Source organism: Odocoileus virginianus, chromosome 9 (assembly GCF_023699985.2).
Source record: "Odocoileus virginianus isolate 20LAN1187 ecotype Illinois chromosome 9, Ovbor_1.2, whole genome shotgun sequence".
NCBI classification, from domain to species: Eukaryota; Metazoa; Chordata; class Mammalia; order Artiodactyla; family Cervidae; genus Odocoileus; species Odocoileus virginianus.
The window spans coordinates 59,912,991-59,940,794 of record NC_069682.1 but is presented as its reverse complement, the minus strand read 5'-3'; the positions used below and the strand labels follow the sequence as shown (position 1 = coordinate 59,940,794).

Sequence of the window (27,804 nt, the reverse complement as noted above, 5' to 3'; positions counted from 1 at the left end):
GCAAACTCCCGGAAGAACACGCTGAGGCTCGCAGGATGAGCGGGTGGTGGCGGCTGCTGCTGCAGCGGCGGCGCTGACAGGATACGAGCTCTATGCTTTTCCGGCTGCTCGTCCCGCTTGGCCTCCTGTGTGCGCTGCTGCCCCTGCACCATGGTGCACCCGGCCCTGATGGCACCGCACCCGACCCCGCCCACTACAGGTGAAGTGGGGGGGGGGGGGGGTCAAGCTCCCTGCCCTTCCATAGTTGGGGAATGGGAAGCCCAGACTTGGTCCCTTCCCTGTTCCCTCCATCCCGGGACCCCTGTCCTGACCTGCTGGGACCCAGCTACTGGGCTCCTGGCAGAAATCAGGTGATAATTCCCACTTTCCGCCCTGTTTCCTGTCCTTTTCCCCTGCCTGGTTTCATTTGGTGACCCTCTGCCTTATTCCTCGTACCCTGCACAGGGAGCGAGTCAAAGCCATGTTCTACCACGCCTACGACAGCTACCTGGAGAATGCCTTTCCCTACGATGAGCTGCGACCTCTCACCTGTGATGGGCACGACACCTGGGGCAGGTAGTGCGAGGGGAGGGGCAAAGGGGAGGCCTGGGCCGAGCAGTCTGGTCCTCGGCGGCGGGTCTGCTGGGACTGGTGGCTTCATGGTCTCCTCACAGGGTTCCAGGAAAAGCTCCTAGCCAGGGTGGGGTCGCAGTGCCCTCAATTCAGGCTCACGCCACCGAGATCCACCCAGCCTCCTGGAAATTTGGATCACAAGGTGGGAAAAAGCTGGGTTATCCTAGTGGGCTGGATCTCTGGGCTCTGGCCACAGCAGTAACAGGCACCAGCTGTTGGGACTTGGGCAAATCCCTGGAGCCATAGGATGTGTGGGAGGGCTTCAGGAAGTCAAAAGACCCAACCCCTTCATGTCCTAAGTGAGCTATAACTCTCCCAAAGGTGAAACTTCAGAGCCTTGGTAAATGTAACTGAAATGCACTTCCTCCTTTATCCTCACATCCCTGACTGCTTCTTGAGATTTCAGCTCAAACTGTCACCTTAGTGTCAGTTCCCTTAAATACCCATCACCTACTAGTCAGTCTCACAAACACTTTTTTATCTTCTTTGTAGCACTTCTCACTCTGATACTGTCATTTTCACTTATCTGCTAGTTTGTATTTCTCACTTCCACTAGAATAAAAATCTATGAAAAAAAAATCTCTGATATGGAATCCTCTGTCTTGGTCCTTGCTGAGTGAGTGAAGAATCATTGCATTTAGCTGAAACTGACATTGATGAAACACTGTGCTAAGCATTTTCCTTGCGTCATCTCATGTAATTAACATCCCTAGGCGTTAAGTGCTGTTATCTCCATTTTACAAATGTGTATGCTAAGAACTGGAGAAATTAAAGTGAAAGTGAAAGTCAATCAGTCATGTCCAGCTCTTTGGGACCCCATGGGCTATACTATACAGTCCATGGAATTCTCCAGGCCAGAATACTGGAGTATTCCAGTATTAGCCTTTCCCTTCTCCAGGGGGTCTTCCCGACCCAGGAATCGAACCGGGGTCTCCTGCATTGCAGGTGGATTCTTTACCAACTGAGCTATGAGGGAAGCCCCCAAAATCTGTTGGGTTGTTTTTTAGATTAAAAAAATAATGCACGAGAATGGAAAATTTAATCAGTACAATGTTATGTAATAAAATAAATATCTCCCATATGCTAGAACTCCAATCACTGTTAACTTTCTTGTGGGTCCTTCCAGAAATATTTTTTACTTATACCATCCTATAGGAGATTCAACCAGTCCATCCTAAAGGAGATCAGTCCTGGGTGTTCATTGGAAGGACTGATGCTGAAGCTGAAACTCCAATACTTTGGCCACCTCATGAGAAGAGTTGACTCATTGGAAAAGACCCTGATGCTGGGAGGGATTGGGGGCAGGAGGAGAAGGGGACGACAGAGGATGAGATGGCTGGAGGGCATCACCGACTCGATGGACATGAGTTTGAGTAAACTCTGGGAGTTGGTGATGCACAGGGAGGCCTGGCGTGCTGCGATTCATGGGGTCGCAGAGTTGGACATGACTGAGCGACTGAACTGAACTGATAGATATGTATATATGTATCTTTTTAAATTAACTTTTTAAAGGTGTAACTTACATGAAATGCACCCACTAAGTCTGTAGCAACCACCATCATAGTCAGGATAGAGAACCATTTCTGTCACCCTAAAAAGATCCCTTGTGGCCTTTTATAGTTAATCCCTCCACCACCACTGGCTCAAAAAACTGCTAATCTGCTTTCTGTATATATGTCCGTTTTTGAAAATGGAGTTACAACATATGACACTACCTATTCTGTAGCCTGTCTTTTTCATTGAACTAGATAATTTGAATATTTTCACATTAGCCCATAGAACTCTTGATAATCTTTTTGACAACCTCATAGTTTTGCATTATTTGAATACATTACAGTTTGGTTACTCACTCTTCAACTGGTGTACATTTGGGTTATTTCTAGCTTTTTGCTGTTCTAAAAACAACACTGCCATAAGTATTCTCAAGCCTGCAGTTCTGTGCACTGTGAGATAGTCATAGATGTGGGAGGCCTGTGCTATGAGCTGCAATCTTATACTGCCTCCCTATGGTGGAGAAGAATGCCAGAGAATATAGGCGATGTTTAACTACAGTCAGCTGCATCTGCCCACCTCCCAAGAGCCTTAAAAGGGTTAGAGGTTCCTGGCGATTTTCACTATGGCATCTCTGTTGTGACAGCAAGTGAGTGGGACTGGCAGAGGCATTGCTGTGCCTCACTTATTAGTTTCTGGGGTATCTGATCTGAGGCCTTAATATATGGTGTTTGATTTTGTTACTAAGCAGCTGATATTTTTGTCCTTTTACAGTTTTTCTCTGACTCTGATTGATGCTCTGGACACCTTGCTGGTAAGTGTCCCTCATCTATTCCTTTTTCTCTCCAACATTGCATAACCAATATCCTTCTTTTGGCAGCTTGGCTGTGGGTGAAAAGTGAATTCTTCACCTGGGCCTTTGAGTTTCATCTTTCATTTTGATCTTTAATTTGAGGGAAGTGGAAAGCCACTGGCATTTTTCAAGATGAGGGTAGGAAATTAGATTTCTGTTTTGAGAAGATCACTGGCTACAATGTGGAGAAAGATTCATGAAATCATTTAACAAATATTTTTTGAATAATTGCTTCATGCACTGTGCTGAGCCCTCTGGGGGAGTGTAGGAATGAGTGAGGCTCCTGCCTGTGCAAAGATTCTCATCACATGGAAAGAAATAGATGTCTCAGAGTTGTGGGGATAAACTTAACTGGAGTCTTTTGAAGGAAGAAGAGGTATTTCAGCTGGGGGAATCAAAGACTTTCTAGAGAAGGTAACATGTAGACAATTGAGGGTAAGTTGGATTTGTAAATGGGAAGACACAGGGTGTGATTTCTGGTAGAGGGAACAGCATGTCTGAGGTTAGAAAATCGAGGAACAGTAGATCCAGTTCTACTGAAGTGGATGAGACGAGGCTGGATGAACAATGAGAGACACAGAGGATAGATTAGGTCTAAATCATAGAGGGCTTTAAATGCTGAGATAGGATTGTTTGGATTGCCAGTGATAGATTTAGACAGGAAGGAAATTTACTGAGTCACATAGCTAAAAAATCCAGGTAAAGACTGGCCTCCGACTCAGCTGGTTCTGGACAATATAAAGAATGTCAGTAGGAATCTTTTTCAGTCTCTTATTTCTGCCTTCTTTGCTGGCTGTATTCTCAGGCTTTCCTTAAGCTGACAGGGTAACCAATGGTAACCCCAGACTCACATCCCACTCATTCAGTAACCTGTGTATGGAAAGAATGTTATTTTTCATTAATTGCAATGATTGAGTCTCAATGATCTGGCTTGGGTTACACATCTATCCCTGAACGAATCAGTTGGCCAAGAGATTTAGTAGGCTGGCTGGTGTAGGCGAAGTGCCCATTCTTGCAGCTGAAGGAATGGAATCAGCTTCTTCAAATTGTAAGAGTGACTGTGGAAGAAGGGTGATTCCTCAGGGGAAAATTGGAGCAGTCGCATCAGAATAAAAGGTATCGGGATTGCATTTGACTGACAGTTTAAACAAAAAGGTTTAATTTTCTCAAGTAAAAGTAAATCTGAAGGTATTAATAATTTCTAGCATTGGGTCAGCTGCTTAATTGTGTCATCATAAACCCATGCTCTTGGTATCCTTCCATTCTGCCATCATTAGTATATTGACTTTCATTTTCATGCTTAGTACCTCATGGTCTGAGATGGCTGCCAAAGCTCCAGAAATCAAGTCTGCTTTCAAAGTAGAAAGGAAAAGAGTAAAAGCCATGCCAGTGGTGTCTTATCTCTTTTTATTAGGCCATTTCTGAGAAGCGCCCTTAGTAGACTACAACACTCAGAATTGACTGGATAACACAAGCACCTCTAGTAGCAAATGAGGCTGAGAAACAAATATGTGGATTTCTAGCTTCTATGGCTGGAAGCTACAAGTATTAAGAAGATTGGGAATCTGTTGGGTCAACCAACCTGCAGTATTTTCCACCAGGATGAATGTGACAAGGTTAAAAACAACAGATATCCACTGAAAATGTCAAACTAAGATTTCCTTATGTGGTCTACAGTCTTTATATTGGTTTCATTTAAATGAGTACATAGGATTCTTAAATTGGAACCAAAGAATTTACTAATGTCTCAATACTGGGTCTGTGTGATTTCCAGCTCTCAGTGTTTTGAACTGTTCCCAGCAGTTCTAGAACAGAAACTTTAGGTCATAAGTTGAAAAAGTGAGAGTCACACCAGCAGAAGATCCTAGACTGATTTAGCATCTCCAGCTCCTACAAGCCTGGGAGCCTCAGGCCCCACTATCAGGTCTCTCTTTCCTACAGATTTTGGGGAATGTCTCAGAATTCCAAAGAGTGGTTGAAGTGCTCCAGGACAATGTGGACTTTGATATTGACGTGAATGCCTCTGTGTTTGAAACCAACATCCGAGGTGAGGGGTGCCTTTGAGGGTCCTTGGAAGAAAGGAGACTGTGGAGTTTTGGTCTCTGTATAAACCAGGAGGTGGTAAATAGGATCTTAAGGGCCAGCTTTGCCAGGGCACTTGACTCAAAACAGATCTACAGAGCTCTTCCCTCCTGGGGGGTGGGGTAGGGAGGTCTCAGGATCCCTCATCAGTTTTAGACATGAAAGTGAGCAGGGGACAGAGAAAAGACAGAAGAGAAACATGCCAGGATTACTCACATATTTAACATATACTTGGTACTAGGCTTTCAGCCAAGAGCAAGAAAGATGTAATCTTGCCTTCTCATAGCTTATTTGCCTAGGAAGCACTGTCCCATAGAACTTTCTGCACTGATGATGGAAATGTTTTATATCTCTGTTGTCCAGTCCAGTAGTCACACCTGAAACATGTTTGAAAGGGAAAGTGAAGTCGCTCAGTTGTGTCCAACTCTTTGTGACTATGGACTGTAGCCTGCCAGGCTCCTCCATCCATGGGATTTTCCAGGCAAGAATACTGGAATGGTTTGCCATTTCCATCTCCAGGGGAAATGTGTTTACTGCAGCTGTAGAACTGAATTTTTAATTTTATTTAATTTTAATGAATGCAAATTTAAATAGTGGCATGTTTTTACTACTTGCTGTATAACATAGTGTGAGTCTTGGGTATTAGTTTCCAAACCTGGCTGCCAATCAGAAGCACCTGGGACCTTTTTAAAAGTTCAGCTGTCTCGACTCCACTCTAAATGTGATGAATTGGAATTTTGAGGTTGGGTCCTAGAATCAGTATTTTTAGCAGGTTCCAATGAATCTTTTTTTTAAAATGATTCATTCCTTTTGTTGAGGTACATTTACATATACTGAAATGCACAGATTTACACATTTCAGTGAATTTTGATCCAATGATTCTTATGAAAGTAGTACAACCCTTCTTTTCAGTGAGCTTCTAGACCATTGGTGGCTTAACAGCCAGCACCTCTGGATGATAGTTATATTTTTTCCTCCTTATTTTGCTCACTTTATATGTTATGTGCAATGAAATTTGTATTACAGATATATAATTTTTTTAATTAAAAAAAGACTATGGAGCAGAGGGACAGCATGGTATAAAATCCTGGTGTAGGGATCAGACCTGCGTTTGAGGCCATGCTCAATGCTGTGTCCCGGAACTGCTGAGTCCAGATTGTCATCTTATAAGTTAAGGTTGTCCTTATGTCTCTGTTTCTGATACACATGTAATTATATCAGCCTTCTTTTGGTTGACATTTGCCCAGTATATCTTTTTCTTCTCTTTTATTTTCTATCTTGCTGTATTTTATGATTAGCTGTCTTTTGTAATTTACATAGTATGTTTATCCATTCTAACAATCTTTTCTTCTGACTGAAGCATTCAATCCATTTACATTTACTGCAACTACTGATATATTTGCATTCATTTCTATGGTATTACTTTGTGCTATTTGTCCCATTTTTCTCTCTACTCTTTTTCTTTTCAATTTTATTTTTTTGGCCATGTCATGTGGCATATGAGGTCTTAGTTCCCCCGACCAGGACTGAACCTGCCCGTGCCCTGTGCAGTGGAAGCATGGAGTCCTAACCACTGGACCGCTGGGGAAGTCCCTTTCTTTTTTATGCCTTCTGTAGGTTGATTTGTTTTCCCCCCTTATCCCATTTTTCTGTACTAATCTAGAAATTATGCAATATATCTAGCTTATTAGTTTTCTTGGAAAACTTAACAAACATAGTCTAAAATTAATGAAGATCTTTATTCTCCTCCTGAATAATATAAAACCTGGCTCTGAGGACTATCTGTACCTGTATGCCTTAGTTACATATTTTAATTATTTGTTTTAAGCCATCCATACATTATTGTTGTTCTATAGAATTGAAGGTTTAGATTTACTACTATTTGCCACTTTGGAACCGTCTTTCCTTCTTGTATCACAGACCTTACATTAGTGGTCCCTTTCCTTTTATCTGAAAAATTTCCTTTTGAATGTCCTTTCGTGCAGGCGTGTTCTTTCTCAGCTTTTCTTAGTATGAAAACGTCTTTATCTCACTGCCTTTGTTTGGCCTTTGAAGGGTGGAAACTGAAGCCCAAGGTCACCAGTTCAGCCATATTTCCAGATATGTAAGCTTTAGTTCTTTTATTTATAAGTCCTAAATATTATGTAATAAATTGAAATAGAGAAATGAATAAAATGAAGGTAATAAGTATCTTTCTCTTCTTCTCCTGGCGATTGGGAGACAGTGACCAAGTACAGTGAGCGTGGGCTTTGGAGTCAGGCAGACCTGTGCCTACCACGTGCTAGATGGGCGACTCTGGGCAAGTCGCTTTGCCCCTCCGATCCTCAGTGTCTTTGTCTGAAGAGGGCACAAAATACCTGGTGTTTGGTGCACGTGCATGCATGCTAAGGTGCTTCACTCGTGCCCGACTGTGCGACCCTATGGACTGTAGCCCGCCAGGCTCCTCTGTCCATGGGATTCTTCAGGCAAGAATACTGGAGTGGGTTGCCATGCCCTCCTCCAGGGGATCTTCCCAATCCAGGGATTGAACCTGAATCTCTTATGTCTCCTGCACTGGCAGGCAGGTTCCTTAGCACTAGCGCCACAGGGGAAGTCCTGTTTGATATACCCTAGGGACTAAAAGTGATAGTCATTGTTTTTGTGACCTACCAAGAGGGAAAAAGACTTGGTGACCTTAACACTACCAATGTGGGTATTATGGACTCTTCTTTCCCTCGGTAGTTCTACCCACTCCCCAGTGAACCACCGAACGGAGCATTGGGTTTAATTTGCACAAGGGAAAGACTGGTCCTTGGGAGTCTGACACTTGCTTTTTGTGCCATCTGTAGTGGTAGGAGGACTTCTTTCGGCTCACCTGCTATCAAAGAAGGCTGGGGTGGAAGTGGAGGCTGGATGGCCCTGCTCAGGGCCTCTCCTGAGGATGGCGGAGGAGGCAGCCCGGAAACTCCTCCCAGGTAAGACCCATGTCGAGACAGATCAGAGAGGAAGTCCAGGAGGTCCTGCTGCTCTTGTTGGAGAAGAGAGTGGCTGAATTATTATACTGGACATTTGGTATTTCAGCCTTTCAGTGCCCACCGTGGAAATCAGGGGAGTCCTGGGTATTTGGAGGGCTAGACTGGGATGGATAAGCTGACCTCATGACTGTGGGCAGGGAGCCTGGCAGCTGCAAGGCTCTTAACCTTATTTAAGTGAGTGCTGTTGCCCCCTCCCAGGCCCACACACTGCTGGGATGAAAGGATTCCATGTCTGAGTGTTTGCAACCCCAGATTCCAGATTCAGCTCTCCAGCCAGTCTCTTGACCCATATACTCTGCTTGGTTCAGTTTCCCCATCTATCAGATGACAGTCATAATTCCTACCTCCCTCTGGGGAGACATAAAATGAGATCAGAATGGAGAGAGTTCTTGGAGAACCTCAAACACCACTGAGACACGAGAGGGACTTGTTTTGTAGCTAAGCGTTGTCCGGGGCTGCAGGCCAAGCCACAGTGTTTGTCTGGTGGGGCAGTAGCTCGGCTCAGCAGCATCAGCTGGACACTGTGTTCTCTTCAGGGTGTGGTGGAGGCTCTGAGTGCTGTTCACACCCAAACACGTCACGCTGTGCTTTCCACCAGCCTCTTGGCCATGTCACTTCTCGCCGTCACCCAGGACTTGCCTCTGATCCTTGGGGACGAGCTGAGGAGAATGAGCGAGCCCAGTTCAGGCTTGCTGTCTCACAGCCCTCATGTCCTGTGTGATTTATCCTTGGAAGAAACTCTACCTGCTTGCTCCCTTTTCTTTTGCATTTTTTTCAAATTGAGAAATATACATATTGCAAAGTACATGCTGAAGTTGGCACCCATGTCTCTACCTTTCAGGTCGAGAAACAGGATTTAGCCACCCTCCTCTCTTTTTAAGGCTGCCTGACTTCTCTGGGCTATCTCTTTGGGGCCTTCTTGATGGTGACTTGAATCCTCCTTGCTTTCCATTCATGTCTGCCAGATAGCAAGTTTCTCCTCCTACAGTAAAGTTTCTGGGCCTTGTGGTTCTTGGAAGTTTTGACAGCTTTGTTCACAGGTTGGTGGCGCACAGGCTGCTCTGGGGTTGGTTGACCTTTCAGCCTGGAGAGGAAGTCTCTGCCTCTGGCTTGCTGTCTAGATCCTTGCCTTGAATCGGAAAGCACTGGGGTGGGGTGGGCAGGACACTGGGCCTGGGGGGAGGGAGAAGGCAGCGGGCACGTGGCAGTCATTCCCATCTTAGCTCCATTTGGCTCGCTGTGTGACCTTTGTGTCACTTCTTTGCAAACATGTCTTTTCCTACCTGTGAATTGAGGATTGGACTATAATCAGCAGGTTCGTGGTTTATATCCTTTAAAAAAGAAAAAGTAACATAGCCACTAGCTATCTATTTTATACATGATAGTGTATCTGTGTCAGTGCTAAGCTGCTGTATAGAACAGGGAGCTCAGCTCTGGGCTCTGTGATGACCTGGAGGGGTGGGGTGGGGGGAAGTGGGAGGGAAACCCAAGAGGGAAGGGATGTATGTATACATATAGCTGATTCACATTATTGTACAGTAGAAGCTAACACGACATTGCAAAGCACCTATACACCAATTTAAAAAAATAAAGAAAAAAAAATAGCCCCAAGACTCTTTCAGGCAGGAATCCCAAACTGGCTCCTCTGGGACTGTTTAGAGTCTGCAGATACGGTTCATTTGTCAGAATGGTGTTTTAAGAAGTAGATGAATGGCTTCCTTGTTGTGCCAACAGCCCCACCACTGCCTATGGCTTAAGCCCCACCTGCTTCACACTAAGTTAGCTGCCTGGCCTCTGAAGACACAGTATAAAATAAGTAAAGGTAGAGCTGCTCTAGCTACAGTGAACATGTGTGGAGCGTGCCAACCCAGAGCACAGCCTGCTGTTCCCTTCTGCACCACAGGCAAGAGCCCAAGGCATGGGGAGTGGTGTTTGGCAGCATCTGGGTTAAGTGGCCATTGAGGTCTCCATTTGCGAGATTTATCCTTCTCTGGCTCAGTCTCTAGCATATCACCTAGGGCAGGGGTCCCCAAGCCCCCGGCTGCTGACCAGTACTAGTGTGCAAGCTGATAGAAACCGGGCCACTCATCAGGAGGTGAGTGGTGGGCAAGTGAGTGAAGCTTCATCTGCCACTTCCCATCAGTCCCCATCACTTGCATTACCGCCTGGAACATCCCCCTGTCCCAGTCTGTAGAAAAACTGTCTTCCACAAGATTGGTCCCTGGTGCCAAAAAGGTTGTGGACTGCGGACCTAGGGGACAAGAGGGAAGCACTGGCCAAAGCCTCAGGCTTTAGACCTGTGTCCAACCGTCCCCACCTCCCCACTCCTGTCTGAGGTCTTAATTTTGTGATCGTTCAGCCTTTCAGACCCCCACTGGCATGCCATATGGCACGGTGAACCTGCTTCACGGCGTGAACCCGGGAGAGACCCCTGTCACCTGTACGGCAGGCATCGGGACCTTCATCGTGGAATTTGCCACCCTCAGCAGCCTCACCGGTGACCCCGTGTTTGAAGACGTGGCCAGAGTGGCCCTGATGCGCCTCTGGGAGAGCCGGTCGGACATTGGGCTGGTAGGTCCCGCTGCCACCCTTCCCAGCTAGGTCAAGTTGGCCACCTTGGCCCGTGCTTACGCAGCTCGGGGCTCTGAGCAACAAATTGCAGTTCAGCTGAAGGAAACGAAGGGTGACCTCAGGAGTGGTCCAAGACTTAGGCTCATGATGGAAAGTAGATGAGACTGCCAGTTCCTGCTTTGGCACAGAGAGGAGGAGAGCATGAGAGCACATCCTTTACCAGGAAGGAGGGTTTGATGAACTCTGACTCCTTGAGCTTCTCTGATTTCTAGGGAGTGGGTCGCATGCTTCATGCCCTGACTCACTTAGTGACCTTAGATAATCAGCCTGTCTGGCCCTCATTTTTACATATTTTTGTGAAACTGTGTTTCCTAGAACCAGAAAATATATGAGACACTGAATGGCTATTCCGTGAAAAAGAAAAGATTCCTGGTCAATTAAGTTTGGGGAATGTTATAAATAATATCCTTTTTCTGAAGAATCATGATGAACACAAACAAGTTAAAGGTTATGAAAACCTCTGATAAATTAATCTGTTTAATTTTGCTTAACACAATGTTTCATAAACTTATTTGATACCAGGTCTTCCCTTTCCTCTCCACACCTACTAACCTATGAAAAATGTGACCAGTCATCTCTGAGGTCGATTGCAGTTCCTAAACTGGATCATCCAGTGAAACTAACAGTAACTGAGCCAGAGCTGTCCAGGAAATAGCTCTGGATTTAGTCAGAACTGAGACTGAGTTCTGGCTTTACTCTGTTGAAACTGTGTGACCCTGGCCAAGTCACTCAACCTTTCTGATCCACAATTGCTTCAGTAGTAATGTGACATACTTACACCTGCTCACTGAGTCATTATGACTGATAAAGACGGTGTTGTCTGAAAAAGATTCAGGTGGGGGCATGTTTATACAAATTCTGGTTCTAAGTCAGCTTGAAAGTGAGAGCTGTGTGAGGGTGCCACTCTGGGGCCCTCAAGTAACTCCCTTAGTGAGTCCAACACAGGCAGTCTTTTCTCCATCCCTGGAACCATGGTGGACTCCGTGGCTGGCCTGCTCACACCCCATCAGCCCTTTACCATTTCCGTGCACACTGGCCTGTCTTCCAGCTGCTATCACCCAAGTCTCTTTGCCTACAGGCCTTTTTCTGGTACCTGGATCCTGCTTTGCTTGTCCTTGGCTGAAAGGGCCAAAACTTAATTCTCCCCTGGAGCAATTCTCCATCAGTGACTGATACTGACAGGACTTTGTGGGTAAACACCTCACTTCCCCATCCCACCCAAGGGCTGAGGCTCGTGCTCTATACTGAGTCCCAAAGTTGCCCAGCGGGATGGAGCTCCAGTTCTCGTGGTGGTAACTTGCCTGCTGGTACACCTTTCCTGGGCTGCCTCCCTGCCCTGCCTCACTTTCCCTCTCCTCTACCAGAGTTTCCAGGAACTCACTTTCCAAATCAACTACTTCCTGCCTTCCTTACTGTGGATCTGCCCAAACTAACAGGACAGTTAGCTGTTTCTTTGAATACCAGGTGAAGCTCTCAGCATCCATTGGGGTTGCGGTTATGTGGACAACATATCTCTTCATTTAAATCTTCAAGGTGTATTTCTGTTTTACTTGGCTGTGCCAGGTCTTACTTGGCCTCACACGGGATCGTCGACCTTCATTGCAGCATGGGGAATCTTTAGTTGCAGCACGTGGGATCTAGTTCCCTGACCAGGGACCGAACCTGGGCCTGCTGCATTGAGAGCACAGAGTCTTAGCCACTGGACCATTAAGAAAGTCCCTAAAATTTATGTTTAAGTGGTTCACAAGTCAAAGAATACAAGAAAGAACCTTAGTTACCCAGTTCCTCTCCTTACAAGCAGCTGCTCTGTTTCTTGGATGTCCTGCCCAAATTGATTAACGGAAACATAGCGTGTGCCTTGTGTCTTTAGACACTGGAACCGCATGCAGTTTCTCAGGCTGAGAAGTCTGAGACAGATTGTGGGAACAGCACGTTCTCACATCCCAGCTCACACTCACTCTAGACACTAGGCGTGAATACATTCTAGGCGTGAACACGTTCTTGGCATGAACACTCCAAGTCTAGTTCTTTTTTCAGGTTTTGACCAGTTTTGTATAATTAAGTCCTCCTAATTGTACATGAGATGCGTCTCCATTGTACAGATACGCAGGAGAGCTGGCTGTGATCCAACCTTGCTCCCCAACCCTGTACCCCAAGAACCTCCATGTCTCCCAAGAAGTGCTGGGGTGCCTACCTTGCATCTTACCAGGCAGCCGGGGGATGCATCTCCTTGCTCATCTTGGGCCCTCCTTTGAGACCACGTGTCTTCCTCCTAGGTTGGCAACCACATCGACGTGCTCACTGGCAAATGGGTGGCCCAGGATGCGGGCATCGGGGCTGGCGTGGACTCCTACTTTGAGTACCTGGTGAAAGGAGCCATCCTGCTTCAGGATAAAAAACTCATGGCCATGTTCCTAGGTAAAGAGGGTGGGGAAGAGGGGCTTTTCCCGTTGGTTTCCCTTGTTGAAATATCGTTTATAAACTTTCAGTTGCTCCCAAGTGCCTGCCTACACAATTAGCTCTGAGTACCAGAGTCTGCGTTCAAAACTACCATGGACTTACACTGCCCACTTGAGGTCCCTAACACCTCTTCATGCTATCCTGCGAGAGCCCAGCTGAACCGTGCTGCCTTCCCGTAGGCAACCCTGGATTTTTTGTTTCATTTCCTGGCCATTGCACACACTGTGTTTCCTTAGCCTTGAATGCCTTTTTTTCCTGCCATTATGTGTTCAAATTCTGTTCACCCTTTATGGCTCAGCTTAAATGTCATTTTGCCCAGGAAATAGCTTGATGCTTCCTCAGAATTTAGGACCTTCAGCATCTTTTTTTGCTATCAGCTGTCGTCACAAGTTACAGCTCTACCAACTGAGTGCAACATCCAGGCCTTATTCATCTTTGTACTTCCCACAGTGCTTTGCAGGAAGTAGCTAGCAGATGAATGTCTGTTGAGTAGAAACATTTTACCCTTCAGTCCCTTAGACACTAGTAATAATGATACTGAGGAGTTATTGGGCACCTAGTAATAATTATGGCTACCATTCATTTATTCAGCAAACATTTGTTGGGTACCATTGATGTGTCAACTGCAGTGCCAAGTACTGAACATGGACTATTTCTTATAATCCTTACAACACTGAGATTGTCTTATTTATTTGGATGTGTTTTTGGTACTTGAATCATTCAAATAATGTTTTGTTTTTATTTTAAATATCTGCTTTAAAAAAATATATATATTTATTTATTTATTTATTTGACTGCATTGGGTTTTAGTTTCAGCCAGGAGGATCTTTGTTGCATCATGAGGGATCTTTTTTTTTTTTTTAATTAGTTGGAGGCTAATTACTTTACAATATTGTAGTGGTTTTTGTCATACATTGACAAGAATCAGCCATGGTTTTACATGTATTCCCTATCCCGATCCCCCCTCCCACCTCCCTCTCCGCCCGATCAGGGATGTTTCATTGAGATGCATGGACTCTCTAGTTGTGGTGTGCAGGCCTAGTTGCTCTGTGACATGTGGGATCTTAGTTCCCTGACCAGTGATCAAACGTCTGTCTCCTGCATTGCAAGGCAGATTCTTAACCACTGGACCACCAGGGAAGTCCCCAGATAATGTTTATTGTGCATATTTATTATGTACTATCTTCGCATTAGCGATCCTGCAGTCAACAAAACAAAGTCCTAATTCTCATGGATTTACACTCTAGGGGGAGTTATAAGTTCAAGTTGCCACTGGAATGCAAGCTCCCTCAGGGTTGAACTTTGATTTGTTTGCCACTCCCTAGATATCTGGAACCTAGGTGGTTTAGTCCCTAAGTTGTGTCCAACTCTTGCGACCCCATGGACTGTAGCCCGCCAGGCTCCGCTGTCCATGAGATTTTCCAGGCAAGAATACTGGAGTGGGTTGCCATTTCCTTCTCCAGGGGATCTTCCCGCCCAGGAACCTAGAGGTGCTCAGTAAATACTGTTGAGTGAACAAATGACTGCATAATCCCGTGAGATGTATAACATTGCTTTCATCACTTTATAGATAATAAGACTGAGGCTGAAATCTGGAAAAGAGTGGATATATGTGTATGTGACAGATTTTATTTTCTTGGTCTCCAAAATCACTACAGACGGTGACTGCAGCCATGAAATGAAAAGATGCTTGCCCCTTGGAAGGAAAGCTATGACAAACCTAGACAGGGTATTAAAAAGCAAAGATATCACTTTGCTGACAAAGGTCCACATAGTCAAAGCTATAGTTTTTCCAGTAGTCATGTACAGATGTGAGAGTTGGACTGTAAAGGAGATTGAGTGCCAAAGAATCAGTGCCTTCGAATTGTGGTGCTGGAGAAGACTCTTAAGAGTCCTTTGGACCACAAGGAGATCAAATCAGTCAATCCTAAAGGAAATCAAACCTGAATATTTATTGGAAGGATTGAAGCTGAAGCTCCAGTACTTTGGTCACCTGATGCGAAGAGCCAACTCTGGAAAAAAACCTTGATGCTGGGAAAGATTGAAGGCAAAAGGAAAAGAGGATGGCAGAAGATGAGATGGTTAGATAGCATGGCCATGAATTTGAGCAAACTCCAGAAGATAGTAAAGGTCATGGGGGCCTGGCATGCTGCAGTTGATGGAATCACAAAGAGTCAGACACAGCAACTGAACAATAACTGCATAACTGTTGACTTTATGGTATACCTGAAACTAACACAACATTGTAAATCAACTGTACTCCAATAAAAATATTTTTAATTAAATTAAAAACCAAAAACTGAAGCTTAAGAGGGGGAAAACTTGCCCCAGGGTCACAGCTAGCAAGTAGCAGAACTGGAGCTGAAATTTGAACCTGGAAGTTCAACTGCAGAATCTACGCTCCTTCATCGGTCTCCTTGCATTCCTTGTCTACTTTGAGGCTGGGTCATCCAAGGGTCTTTCACATGTTTAAATCCATCCCTCAGTTGCCAAAGCCTCCCTTCTGTGTCCCTCATCATTGATATGTCCATTGTCTTACTTCTTCTGCAGAATATAACAAAGCCATTCGGAATTACACCCGCTTTGATGACTGGTACCTATGGGTGCAGATGTACAAGGGGACTGTGTCCATGCCAGTCTTCCAGTCTCTGGAGGCATACTGGCCTGGTCTGCAGGTAGGAGCAATCAGAGAGGCTGGTCCTTTTTCTATGGAATGGGCAAAGCAAGCTCATTTTGATGTGTAATCAAAAGCGCTTGAGTACGTTTTATTGGAGGGGTGGATTGGGGAGGGAAGAGAAGCTTAGAGTGAGTCAGACAGATTTAAAAGTTCTGCCACACTGAGTTTTTCAGGGGGAGCTAAGTGTCAGGAACTGAACTCCTAGTTGGCTGTGGAATGTTGTACCATTTAAAGTACACAGTGTCTTTTCTGGGTTGGGTGGTCATAGCCATTGGCAATGACCATATCTCCATCGGACATTTCTGTCACATGTCCTCATTCTTGACAGCTGGCCTAAGATGGGCGTAAATGCATATGGGGCCACTCTGCAACCATCATTGTGTTTTCCGATTACATGGTCTTGACAGCATTGCAGTGGGAAGGGATCTTAGAGCCCAGCTAATCCACCCTCTGGGTGTCCTCAAATATGTAAAATATTTTTATAAGCTGAAATATTTTAAAATATATTTAAAATATTTTTATAAACTGTTTTTTAACCTTAAGAAGTTAAAAAAAGGTTATCACATGTAGGGGCTTCCCTGATGGCTCAGATGGTAAAGAATCTGCCTTGAATTCAGGAGACCTGGGTTCGATCCCTGGGTTGGGAAGATCCCCTGGAGAAGGGAATGGCTACCCACCCCAGTATTCTTGCCTGGAGAATTCCATGGACAGAGGAGCCTAGCAAGCGACAGTCCATGGAGTTGCAAAGAGTCGGACATGTAGATGGTAGTGAATTTTTTCAGCGTAAAAAGCCCCCAAAAAGAGGAATACAGTGATAGATAAGTCTCAAGACCCCACCCTCAGAATCTCTCCCCAAGCCAGCCCTTATTGCCAGTTTTCTATACCTCTTTCCAGAAATCCATATACATAGATATGTGTATATTTATGGCCCCTTTTTTTCTTTATGTAAATAGGAGCATTTTATTACTTTTCACTGACTGTCTTGGAGATCATTCTTTATGGATACATATAGATCAATTTTACTTTTTCAAACAGTTGTGTATATTCCATTGAATAGATATAGCATCATTTATTTAACTAGTTCCCCATTATATACTTTTAGCCAACCCTTTCTATTCTACAGATGGGGAAAGAAGCTCAGAAAGAACTTGTGGATAATATTGAATATTGGTCCAGCTCTTCTAAGATTCTTCAAATTTTATTACTTGAGTATCCCCTAAAAGGATTTTGAAAAATTATAGGGTCCCTTGCATGTTTTTAATCTTACAAATTTAAATAGTGGCATACCATTCCTTTTTCTCCTCCAACTCATATTTCCATTCTACTACCTCAATAGGATTTTATCCTAATTATAATTTTATGCTGAAAGCATTTTATTGGACACCCTATTATATGCCTCTGTGACAAAATTTATTCATATGTAGAAATTTAAAATGTTTTAAAATTTCCCATGCCCACAGGCACTGAGTATTTATTTTTTTCTGGATTTAATTATCATTAGTATGTAAATGGTTAAAACAACATTTATAGCTTACAATTTTTGATGATTATTAACCTGAAAGCAACTTAATTGGAGGTTCATTTCTTAATGAGATTTTTGGGGCTTTAAAAATTTTTAAGTAGTTCATGTATTTGTGCATGAAGGATATGTTGTTTTAGTCACTCAGTCATGTCCGACTCTTTTGCAACTCAAATGTACTAAAACGGGGCACATTTACACATCAATTTTATTCCTGTTTTTCACTTTTTTTAGATATAAGTGCCGAGGAGCCTGAGCACATAAATAAGTAGATGGAGATGGAAGGAATTTGATAATTGCAGTATCATTCAGTTCTTTGAAATCATTGAGTTAATAGATTGAACTGTATAAAATTGCCAGCATTCAACCATTTTTGACCTGAAGAAGTAGCAATATTAAATTGTTCAAAGAAAATCACATAATGATCTGTCATCAAAAATTATTTTTAATGATGTCTCTGCTGACAACGTGACCAGTTCCTCTCTCCATTTCTTGAAAGCAAAGAATTGAAAGCCATCTGATTTGCAGAAGGATTTGTTACCCAGTGGTTAGAGTCATTCATTTTTCTTAACACCTACGCTAGTATTTTTTGTTTTTGTGTTTCATTACACTAATATTTTAAATTTAACCTAGTTGAGTGTTCAGTGTTCCACAGTAAGGTTGGAGATTGTTGGTGGGTGCACCTTGCTTTTGTCAAGTGGTAGGACAGTTGTGAAAGAGACAGAATGGGTAGCCTGCCTTTTTGTTGGTGATACATTTTAGAAAAGTTGAGGATCTGGAAATCTGTTTCCTTAAAACCATTTGTGACTACATTCCTCTTAAAAAACCTGCTGTACCAGCCAGCCATACAGCTGATCACACCTCTTGACTTTGCATGATTTTATTTCTGTGCATATTTTCCAAGAAAATAATTGATCAGGGAAAGATGCAACTCATATATGGGTATTTCTAGCAGCAAAGTTTATAACAAAGAAAAACTGGAAATGATCCAAATGTCTAGTAATGAAAGAAAAATAAATGATTGTATTTTTTTTCCTTTTTTTAAATTGTGGCAAAATTCACACAACATAAAATTTACCATCTTAATCCTTTTAAGGATACAGTTCAATGGAATTTATGTTCATGTTGTTATGCAGACCACCATCCATCCCCATAACTCTTTTCATCTTGTAAAACTAAAACTGTACACCTTTTAAACACTAACTCTCCATTCTGTCTTTCCCAAGCCTCTTGACAACCAGCATTATAATTTCTATCTTTATGATGTTGACTACTCCAGGTATCATATCCGTGGAATCACGTGGTATTTGTTTTCTTGTGACTGACTTATTTCATTTAGCATATTGTCAAGTTTCATGCTTGTAACCTATATCAGAATTTCCTTCTTTTTTAGGCTGAATAATATTCCTTTGTGAGTATATATCACACTTTGCCATCCCGGTTTGTATAGGATTTGTGTGCTTTGTGTGTGGCACTTTTCCTGCTTTGAGAAAGGTTTCTGGAATTATTTCTCTGTGAGGTTATAATAACACTAATAGCTAACATTTAGCTGACAGTTTGGTACATAGAGGTGATAAATATTTATGAAAGAATGATTTATGTGTTGGGCATTTTACACAGAATGATCATAGCCCATTGAGGTGATGTTCCATATTTGAAGAAAGGAGGACATTAAATTTGTTCATATCAAAAAAAATAAATAAATTTGTTCATATCCTCAGCAGACATTTGGGTGCCTTCACGAAGTTCGTAGAGAGCGAGACACAAAGAAAAACAGACAAATTCATAAAACAATAAGTTGCAATTAAGGAAACAAATAAGAGGCTAAAAGAGAGAATATTAGATGGGGACTTACTTTAGATAAGAAGGACTCTCAGAAATGGTGATGCTGAACTGATACGTGAAGAAGTAGGGGGTGGGGGTGATGTTCCAGGCAGAGGAAACATGATGTGTGAAGGTCTTGGAGGCAGGAAGGAGTCAGGTGTTTATCAGAGACAAAAGCAGGATGGCCACAGTCCAAGGAAGGGAAAGAACAGTTAATGGAAAGTCAGCAGTGGCCAGATCGCACAGGGCCTTGAGGGCCATGGTGGCATCTTGACCTTATACTGAGTCTGGTCAGCATAAGCCTTTGAGTAAGACAGTTACTCTGGCTGCATTGGGGAGAGTAGACTGGAGAAGACAAGTCATAGAACCAGTCAGTGAGGAGGCCTTTGAGGTCATCCCAGTGCAAGATGCCGGTGAACAAGTGGTGGCTCTGGAGATAAGTAGAGAAAAATCTTGATGTTTGGGAGAGAGCAAATTGATGGGTATTGCTGGTAGAATGGATGTAAGGGTCAGGGAAGAAGGAAGAGCCAAGGATGACCCCCAGCTGTCTAGCCAGAGTGGAATCAGTGGAAGGTGGTGCCATTTACTGAAAAGGGAGAGAGGTGAGAATAGAGAGGCAAATTTGTGAGAGAGTGAGGGAACCAAGAATTTAGCCTGGAGAATGTCTTTTGTTCTATCCCTGAGACATCCAGTGGAGATGTCAGGAAGGTCAGCTGCTTCCCTATGAGCTTATATTAATATGAATAGCTACTTAGAAGCACCTAGTAAAATGACAAGCACCTACATCCTCTGACTCAGCAATCCTAATTCTGGAAATGTATCTTACAGATACACTTCACATGTTTGAGGTGACATAAGTACAGGGTTATTTGTTGTCGCATTGATTATTATAGCAAACAGCAAAAGATTGGAAGCAAGCCAACTAACTATCAATAAGGAGCTAATTAAATTGTGCTCCAAGCAGTGGAATACTATGCAACTGTAGAAATAGGAGGAGGGAGATGTACTTACTTGGAAAAATTGAGATGTATTGTTAAATGAATAAAGGAAACTGCAGAAGAATATATTGAATAAGCTGTATTTAATGCAGGGGAAGTAATATATACTCATACACCTTTGCTTCTGTTTACAAACTAATGCAAAATGATTACTTGCTGGGGTGTAGGGTAGGAGTGAAACTTAGTATAATCAACCTTTTTTAAATTAGAATTTTAAATCAGATGACTGACTTACCTATTTAACTATTAGTAGCCAGTATTGACTGAGCAAGTACTGGTGGGCAGGGACTTTGTATACACCCTGTGTCCCTTACAGCAAAATAAAATATACACTATAATTGCATGTTGTACATGAGGCTCAGAGAAGTTAAGTGTCTGATTTGAGGTTGCACAGTGAGTAAATGGACGACTAAGGGTTTGATCGCAGATCTTGAGCTCTAAAGCCTTTGCCTCCTCTTTTCCCCGAGGGTGTGTATGGGGTTCTGTATGTGGGTTTCCTGCCTGGTGGCTGCTTGCCTGACAACCAGTCCTCTCCTGCAGAGCCTCATTGGGGACATTGACAATGCCATGAGGACCTTCCTCAATTACTACACCGTCTGGAAGCAATTTGGGGGGCTCCCAGAATTCTACAACATTCCTCAGGGATATACAGTGGAGAAGCGAGAGGGCTACCCGCTTCGGCCAGGTAAGCAGCATCTCTGGCCCATGGCCAGCTCACAGCCTCTAATTCTCCAAACCCCAAGCCCTCAACATCTCTATGAGGTTCCATGCCTCACAAATGCTCACAGCTCCATTTCTTCCCCCCATCTGCTTCTTCCAGTGACTCTGGGTGGTTTTCCTGCTAGGAATTCTATATCTCTTTGATTTTCAGAGAAGGAAATGGAAGCCTGGTTGGTTGCAATGGCTTCCCCAAGGCTGTTAGGTGTAGGAGCTAGGACTGGAACCCAGGTCTCCTTATTACATGCTATGCTTTTTCAAACTTGGACAAGCGAGTGAGATGGACAAAGCCTGGTTGATGCCTTTTGAGTTCCTGCCACTGGGATTTCGGACGCATAGGCAATCTTAACCTAAGTCAATGGGTCAGGTCAGATAAACTGTGCATCTGTGGAATGTTGGGACCTTAGGAATGGACTTTAGGAGTGAATCATCTCTTTTCATCCACCTCCTCATTTGCAGCTCAGCCCTCAAGGCGTAGAGAAGGAAGGGTTCACGCACTTGATAACTCTCTTACGTTTTTTTCCAGCTTCTATCTTCTGATTCACTGAAGGAAAGTTAAACATTACAAGGAGAGGAAAGGAAAGGAGGGCAGAGGAAGGAAGCTGAGTCAGCACACAGTCACCCCCCCTCACCCCAAAATAGCTTGTGTTCCCATTGTTTTTCTCTTCCCACCTGAATGCCTTTTAGCTGTGGGGTGGGCCTTCTAGTGGCTTCTGCCCATTCTGCCCTTCTTTACCTCTCTTCCTTCCTCCTTTGACCTGCTAATCTTCTCAGTGATTGTTGTAGGAATCTTGGAGAAGCAACAGAAGGGGAATAAAATAGCAACTGGAATGAGCAAATTAGTCATTTTTGACTCCTTGGAGGCTGCTGTTTTTACTATTGCTCATGCATTTATTCTCATAGCTTTTTTTTTTTTTTTTTTTAAAGAAAATGGTCAGATTGTTTTGATGCCATGTTACTAATAAATAGGATAAAGACAGAGTTTGGGACTAAATGTGAGACCTAGGCTTGTGCATTCTCAAAGACAGAGGGAACCTGAGAGGTCTTCTAATCCAGTGGCCCCAACCTTTTCGGCACCATGCATCAGTTTCATGGAAGACAATTTTCCATAGACCAAGGTTGGGGGAGGGATGGTGTGCAGATGATTCAAGTGTATTACATTTATTGTGCACTTTATTCTATTATTATTACATCAGCTTCACCTCAGATTGTTGGGCATTAGATCCCAGAGGTTGGGGACTCCTGTTCTAATTGATATCCCACTGCAATAGCCCTATCATGTAGTTATCTCATGTCTTTGTTCAGTTACCAACAATGACAGGAGGCTCACTACTTACAGAGGCAATGTGTTTTGTTTGCAGGATAGGCTGGCAGGAAGGCTCAGTGGAAAGTAAGGCACCATAGCCAGGAATCCAGAAATGCCTTAGACCAGTCACTCTTCCTACCCCAAACAATAGCAAATGGGAGATAAGGGACTCTTCTATAATTAGGTTGGCCAGTGCCTATGCTCTGATGCATGTTTCTGACCAGCAGTGTTGGAGCACAGAACCTAGCCTAAAAGCCTCTGAAGGCCTGCACCTTCACCTAAGTCCAAGTCTAAACCCTGGGCTCTCACCCTCTTCCAGAGAGTTGACCGGATACACAGGAAATTAAAGCAATCACTAGCAGACACAGGCCTATGTGTGAGGAAGAAAAGAAACAAGATGCTTGGCCCTGGGTGCACTGAGCCAGACAGCTGCGAGAAGCATAAGGGGAGGCTTCCCACGAGGGCACCATCTTTTCCATCTCTGAACATGCACAATGTGTTCATCTACCAGTAAATGTACCCCCATCTATGCTTAGAATATGAGCAATTAGATTAGTAAGTGTCCACAGGCCTGTGGGGTAAAGGGAGGGAGAACAGAACACTGGGGAGATCAGCAGTGGTATTTTCTCCCAAAATAAGAAACAGATGGGGCTTCCCTGGCAGTCCAGTGGTTAGGACTATGTACTTCCAATGCAGGAAGCCTGGGTTTGATCCCAGGTCAGGGAACTAGGATCCCACATGCTGTGTGGCATGGCTTAAAAAAAAAGAAATTGAATATAAAACAATTCTGATGTCTTCTCAACTCTGCCAAAATGAAATGGAATAATAATTCCTATTGAAACAAACTCGATAAAAGCCGGTGTGTTTAATTCCTTGAATTACACATGAAAATGTTCAAGGGACCTCCCTGGTGGTCCAGTGGTTAAGACTCTGCGTTTACATGATGGGGTCACAGATTTGATCCCTGGTCAGGAAACTGAGATCCCACATGCCACGGTCAGAAAAAAGAACAAAACTGGAAATAGAGTTTGCAGTAATAAATCATTAGGGGAAAAAGTACTTATCGGGAGTCAGGAGGAAACAGGAAATAGAACATGAGGAGGAGAGGCTGGTGTAGGGAGAGGAGATGAATTCTTTCCTGTTCGAGTAAAGACAGGTGAAGAAGTAGCAAAGTCTGTGGAGCTGTAGCTTCTATCCACCCGGCCCACCCCAGAAGTCACATCTTTCTTTTCCATAATGGCCCTCTAGATATCTGAAAGCACAAACACATTGTGCTGGGTTTTCTTTTCTCCAGATAAATAGTCCCATCTAGTCCAGCTCCTGTTGGCTAGTTGGCTAATATTCATCTTAGGATGGGGCTCATGTCTGAATGTCAGATTCCAATTGTGTAGAACAAGGCAAGACTGTTGCCTTGTTCTGGGCACAGTGAACTGATGGCTGCATCTTTGCTAGATTGTAAGTTGATTCTTGAATATCTTAACCTTCATCTTTTTGCCCATCCCATCTTGGAAAGGGCCTTGTAATGACAGACTCATACTCTTTGAAGCTTTAGGATCAGGTTAGGCTATAAGTGGCAGAGAAAAAATAGTAGCTTAATTAAAATAGAAGTTTATTTTCGGGGGACTTCCCTAGCAGTCCAGTGGTTAAGACTCCTCGCTTCTACTGCAAGGGGCCTGGGTTCAATCCCTGGTGGGGAAACTAAGATCTACATGCCATACCATGTGGTAAAAGAAAAACAGGAGATTTAATTTATTCTCTGATTTTCCGGCCTTATGTGGTACTCTTTGGTGTCAGGGACCTTAATCCCACACCTGTGTGCTGGGAAGTTGTTAATCCAGGGAGTCTTGTGCCTAGGCAAAGTTAGCGATTCTGTTACTAAGGAAGAAGGAGGGAACAGATATTGGGAGGTGGGCAGCAGCCTCTGCCCCCTTCCCCATCCCAGAACCTGGCTGCCCGTCTCTCCCTTGGGATGAGAATCCATGGTCCATTTTAATGCTGGTCTCCAGATTGTGGGTGGATTGGCTCTGAAGATTCAATTCAAGGGAGTTGCCCCCTGTTCCTTGTCGCTGGGACCCTGTGGACACAGTAAGGAGGGGAGGAGTCTCTCGCTGCTCCAGGCAGGCTCCCAGCCTTCCCTGCCCAGCCACTGGATGAGAAGGGTCCACTTTGAACTTTGCAGAACTCATTGAGAGTGCCATGTACCTCTACCGTGCCACGGGGGATCCCACCCTCTTAGAACTCGGAAGAGATGCTGTGGAATCCATCGAGAAAATCAGCAAGGTGGAGTGTGGATTTGCCACAGTAAGTGTTTCCATGGGCCCAAGAATTGGGAAATGTCTCCCCCTGCTGCTAAAGAGCCTCTGGAATATTAACACTGGAAGGACTCAAAGGTGTAAGTAGTGTCTTTATTTTATAGACAGGGAGGCTGAGGAACAGAAGCTGAGCCTGTCTAAAGGTCACAAAGCAGGTAGAGGTGGAGCTAGGATTCGTTCCCAGGGGTCTAGACTCCATGCCCTTGGCCTTCTCCCTACTTCATCTCTGAAGTCTAGCTGTCTGAATAGGTTACTTTGCAAAGAAGTGTTTTGTGAAACATTTTGTGAAAAGGCCTACAAAATGGATTTTAGAAGGAAATTACAGTCCCATAGCCTTATTTTCAGGGAAGCCTGATGGCTCAGCAGTAAAGAATCCACCTGCAATGCAGAAGACACAGGAGATGCGGGTTTGATTCCTGGGTCAGGAAGATCCCTTGAAGGAGAAATTAGCAACCCACTCCTGTCTTCTTGCCTGGAAAAATTCCCATGGACAGAGGAGTCTGGCTGCTTGCAGTCCATGGGGTCACAAAGAATTGGACATGATGGAGCAGCTAATCACGCATGCACACACACGCACACAGCTTTGTTTGCGGGCTTCCCTGGTGGCTCAGTAGTAAAGAATCCCTTTGCCAAATAGGAGATGTGGGTTCAATCCCTAGACAACCCAGTATTCTTGCCTGGAGAATCCCATGGACAGAGGGGCCTGACTGGCTACAGTCCATGGGGTTGCAAAAGAGTTGGATACGACTTAGGACTGAAAAAGAACAACAATAAGCCTTATTTGCAAACCCAAGGATCCTTAATGAAACAGCCCTACTGGTCTCGCAGATATTTACTGAGTGTCTTTCACGGGCCAGGTGCTGTGCTAGACTGAGGATGAAGAAAGACCAAGCCCCTGAGCTGACATTTTAGTAGAAAAAACAGTGAATGTATATCTAGGAGACAGAAAGGAGGCCATTGTGGCTGGATGTGGGTGAGCACAGGGGAAAGCGGGAGAAGATACATCCCCAGAAGTAGGCAGGGGCTAGATCACATGGAGCTTTGTATTAGCCACGAGGAAGAGCTGGGATTTCATTCTGCTGGGAACGAAAAGCCTTGGTAGGATTTACAGCAGAGCAGTGACGTGCTGTATTTTAGAAAGATCACTCTGGCCCCTCTGTGGAGAATGGATTGAAAGGGTCAAGGAGGAGAGCCATATCACATCCTTAGAGGACCCAAGCAGGCAAGATCGAAATAAACAGTGGTTACAGACATGTAAAAACAAGATGTGAAAGCAAACAGTCTGGAAGGAAATTCACCAAAAAGCCTACAGAGGCTTTTTAGGGTATGGAATTAAAAACAAATCAAAAAAACTCTTCCTTTTCAAAAAGTTGTAATGTGATTATATTGTATGAGTAAAACATAGATGCATATTTTTTAAAGGAAAGACCTGTATGTGTAGGAGAAATATAAAGCAACGATGTGCTTTAATTTCTAGTATGTTGTATTTTGTGAAAAGCCAAAGTGGATGAGCTCAGTGGGGCCTTAGAACTCTTGATTTATTTCCATGAAAATGAAGTCTTTTGGAGCCCTGCCAAGGCGAATGATGGGAAAAGGCATCTGACTCCTTGGCCTTTGGCAAATAGGACAAAAGAATAATAATTCCTGGTATATCAAGTCCATATTTTAGTCACATTTTTTGGGTATAAAATAGATGTGTACTGAGAACTAGTTTTGTCTAAGAAAATGTATTGCTAATTCTAAAATAAATATTTATTTTAGAAACTAAATGTTTGTAGCAAGTAAACCTATTCATCCCCAACTATAAACTCAGTAAGAATTTTTCTTTGTAAAGACTCCTAATCAGTTGTGTACAAGAGCAAAAAACTTTATAACCATCTTAATGTCTAATAAGTAAATGATGCTACATTTTTACATCATTAAGAGATGTAAACATTAGATCAATGTTTGGAGTCACAAAAGGGTAGGATAAAGGGCTAGAATATTGTTGTATCATGTAGGGGGACCAAGAAAGACCATTCTGATGAGGCAGCATTTGAACAGAAACCTGCAGGAAGTGAAGGAGGGGGAAGATATCTGAAGGAAGATGGCTCCAGGCTTCAAGAACACCACTGACAAGAACCAGGCCGGGCATGAGCTTGTTCACAGAATAGAAAAGCTTAGTGGCTGGACCTACGAGAGCTACAGAGAAAGCAGGAAAAAGATGAGGTCAGCAAGGGAGCAGGAGCCCGATCAGCAAACACCTGTTAGGCCATGATGAGGACTTTGATTTTAGTTGGCAGGAAATGAGATGTTAACAGAGGGTTTTCCACAGAGGAGTGACAGGTAAGACTTAAGATAAAAATATCCTTGAGCATAGCGTTTCCCAGGTGGTTCAGTGGTAAAGAATCCGCCTGCCAAGCAGGAGATACAGGTTCAACCCATGAGTTGGGAAGATCCCCTGGAGAAGGAAATGGCACTCCAGTATTCTTGCCTGGGAAATATCATGGACAGAGGAGCCTGGCAGGCTACAGTCCATGGGGTCACAAAGAGTAGGATACAACTTAGCAACTAAAACAAATCCTTTAGGGTAAGAATGGAAGAAGGAAGCCCAGTTGAAAATTGTGATAAGCTTGGTGAGAGATGACGTTAAGTGATTTGCTCAAAGACCCATAGCCGCCTAGTGGCAGGAAGGCCTGACGGGGTCCCCCGACCCTTTTCCTGCTCTGATGCTAATCTGACTTACTTTCCTCTTCCACGTGGCAGATCAAAGATCTGCGGGACCACAAGCTTGACAACCGCATGGAGTCTTTCTTCCTGGCCGAGACTGTGAAATACCTCTATCTGCTGTTTGATCCGACCAACTTTATCCACAACAACGGCTCCACCTTCGATGCAGTGATCACCCCCTATGGGGAGTGCGTCTTGGGGGCCGGGGGTTATATCTTCAACACAGAAGCACACCCCATCGACCCCGCTGCCCTGCACTGTTGCCGGAGGCTGAAGGAGGAACAGTGGGAAGTGGAAGATTTGATGAGGGAATTCTACTCTCTCAAACGGAAAAGGTCAAGATTTCAGAAGAAAACTATGAGCTCCGGGCCATGGGAACCCCCAGGAGGGCCTGGAACATTCTCCTCCCCTGAAAACCATGAGCGGGCAAGGGAAAAGAAGCCTGCCAGACGGCAAATCCCACTTCTCAGCTGCCCTAGTCAGCCTTTTACCTCGAAGCTGGCATTACTGGGACAGGTTTTCCTAGATTCCTCATAACCACTGGATGATATTTTGTTTTTGAAACTAAACTGTAACAATAAATCTGCTTTTGATGATCA

At 44.0% G+C, this 27,804-nt stretch overlaps 1 protein-coding gene across 1 annotated transcript; it reads left to right on the top strand.

Moving 5' to 3' along the window:
- EDEM2 (ER degradation enhancing alpha-mannosidase like protein 2) lies at positions 1-27,804 on the top strand. Its single transcript, XM_020894012.2, has 11 exons — positions 1-199; positions 445-555; positions 2,878-2,917; positions 4,898-5,003; positions 7,867-7,992; positions 10,412-10,623; positions 12,960-13,101; positions 15,694-15,818; positions 20,702-20,846; positions 24,364-24,485; positions 27,242-27,804. Exons 1-11 carry the CDS (start codon positions 93-95, stop codon positions 27,740-27,742), a joined length of 1,737 nt encoding a protein of 578 aa, XP_020749671.1. The 5' UTR covers positions 1-92; the 3' UTR covers positions 27,743-27,804.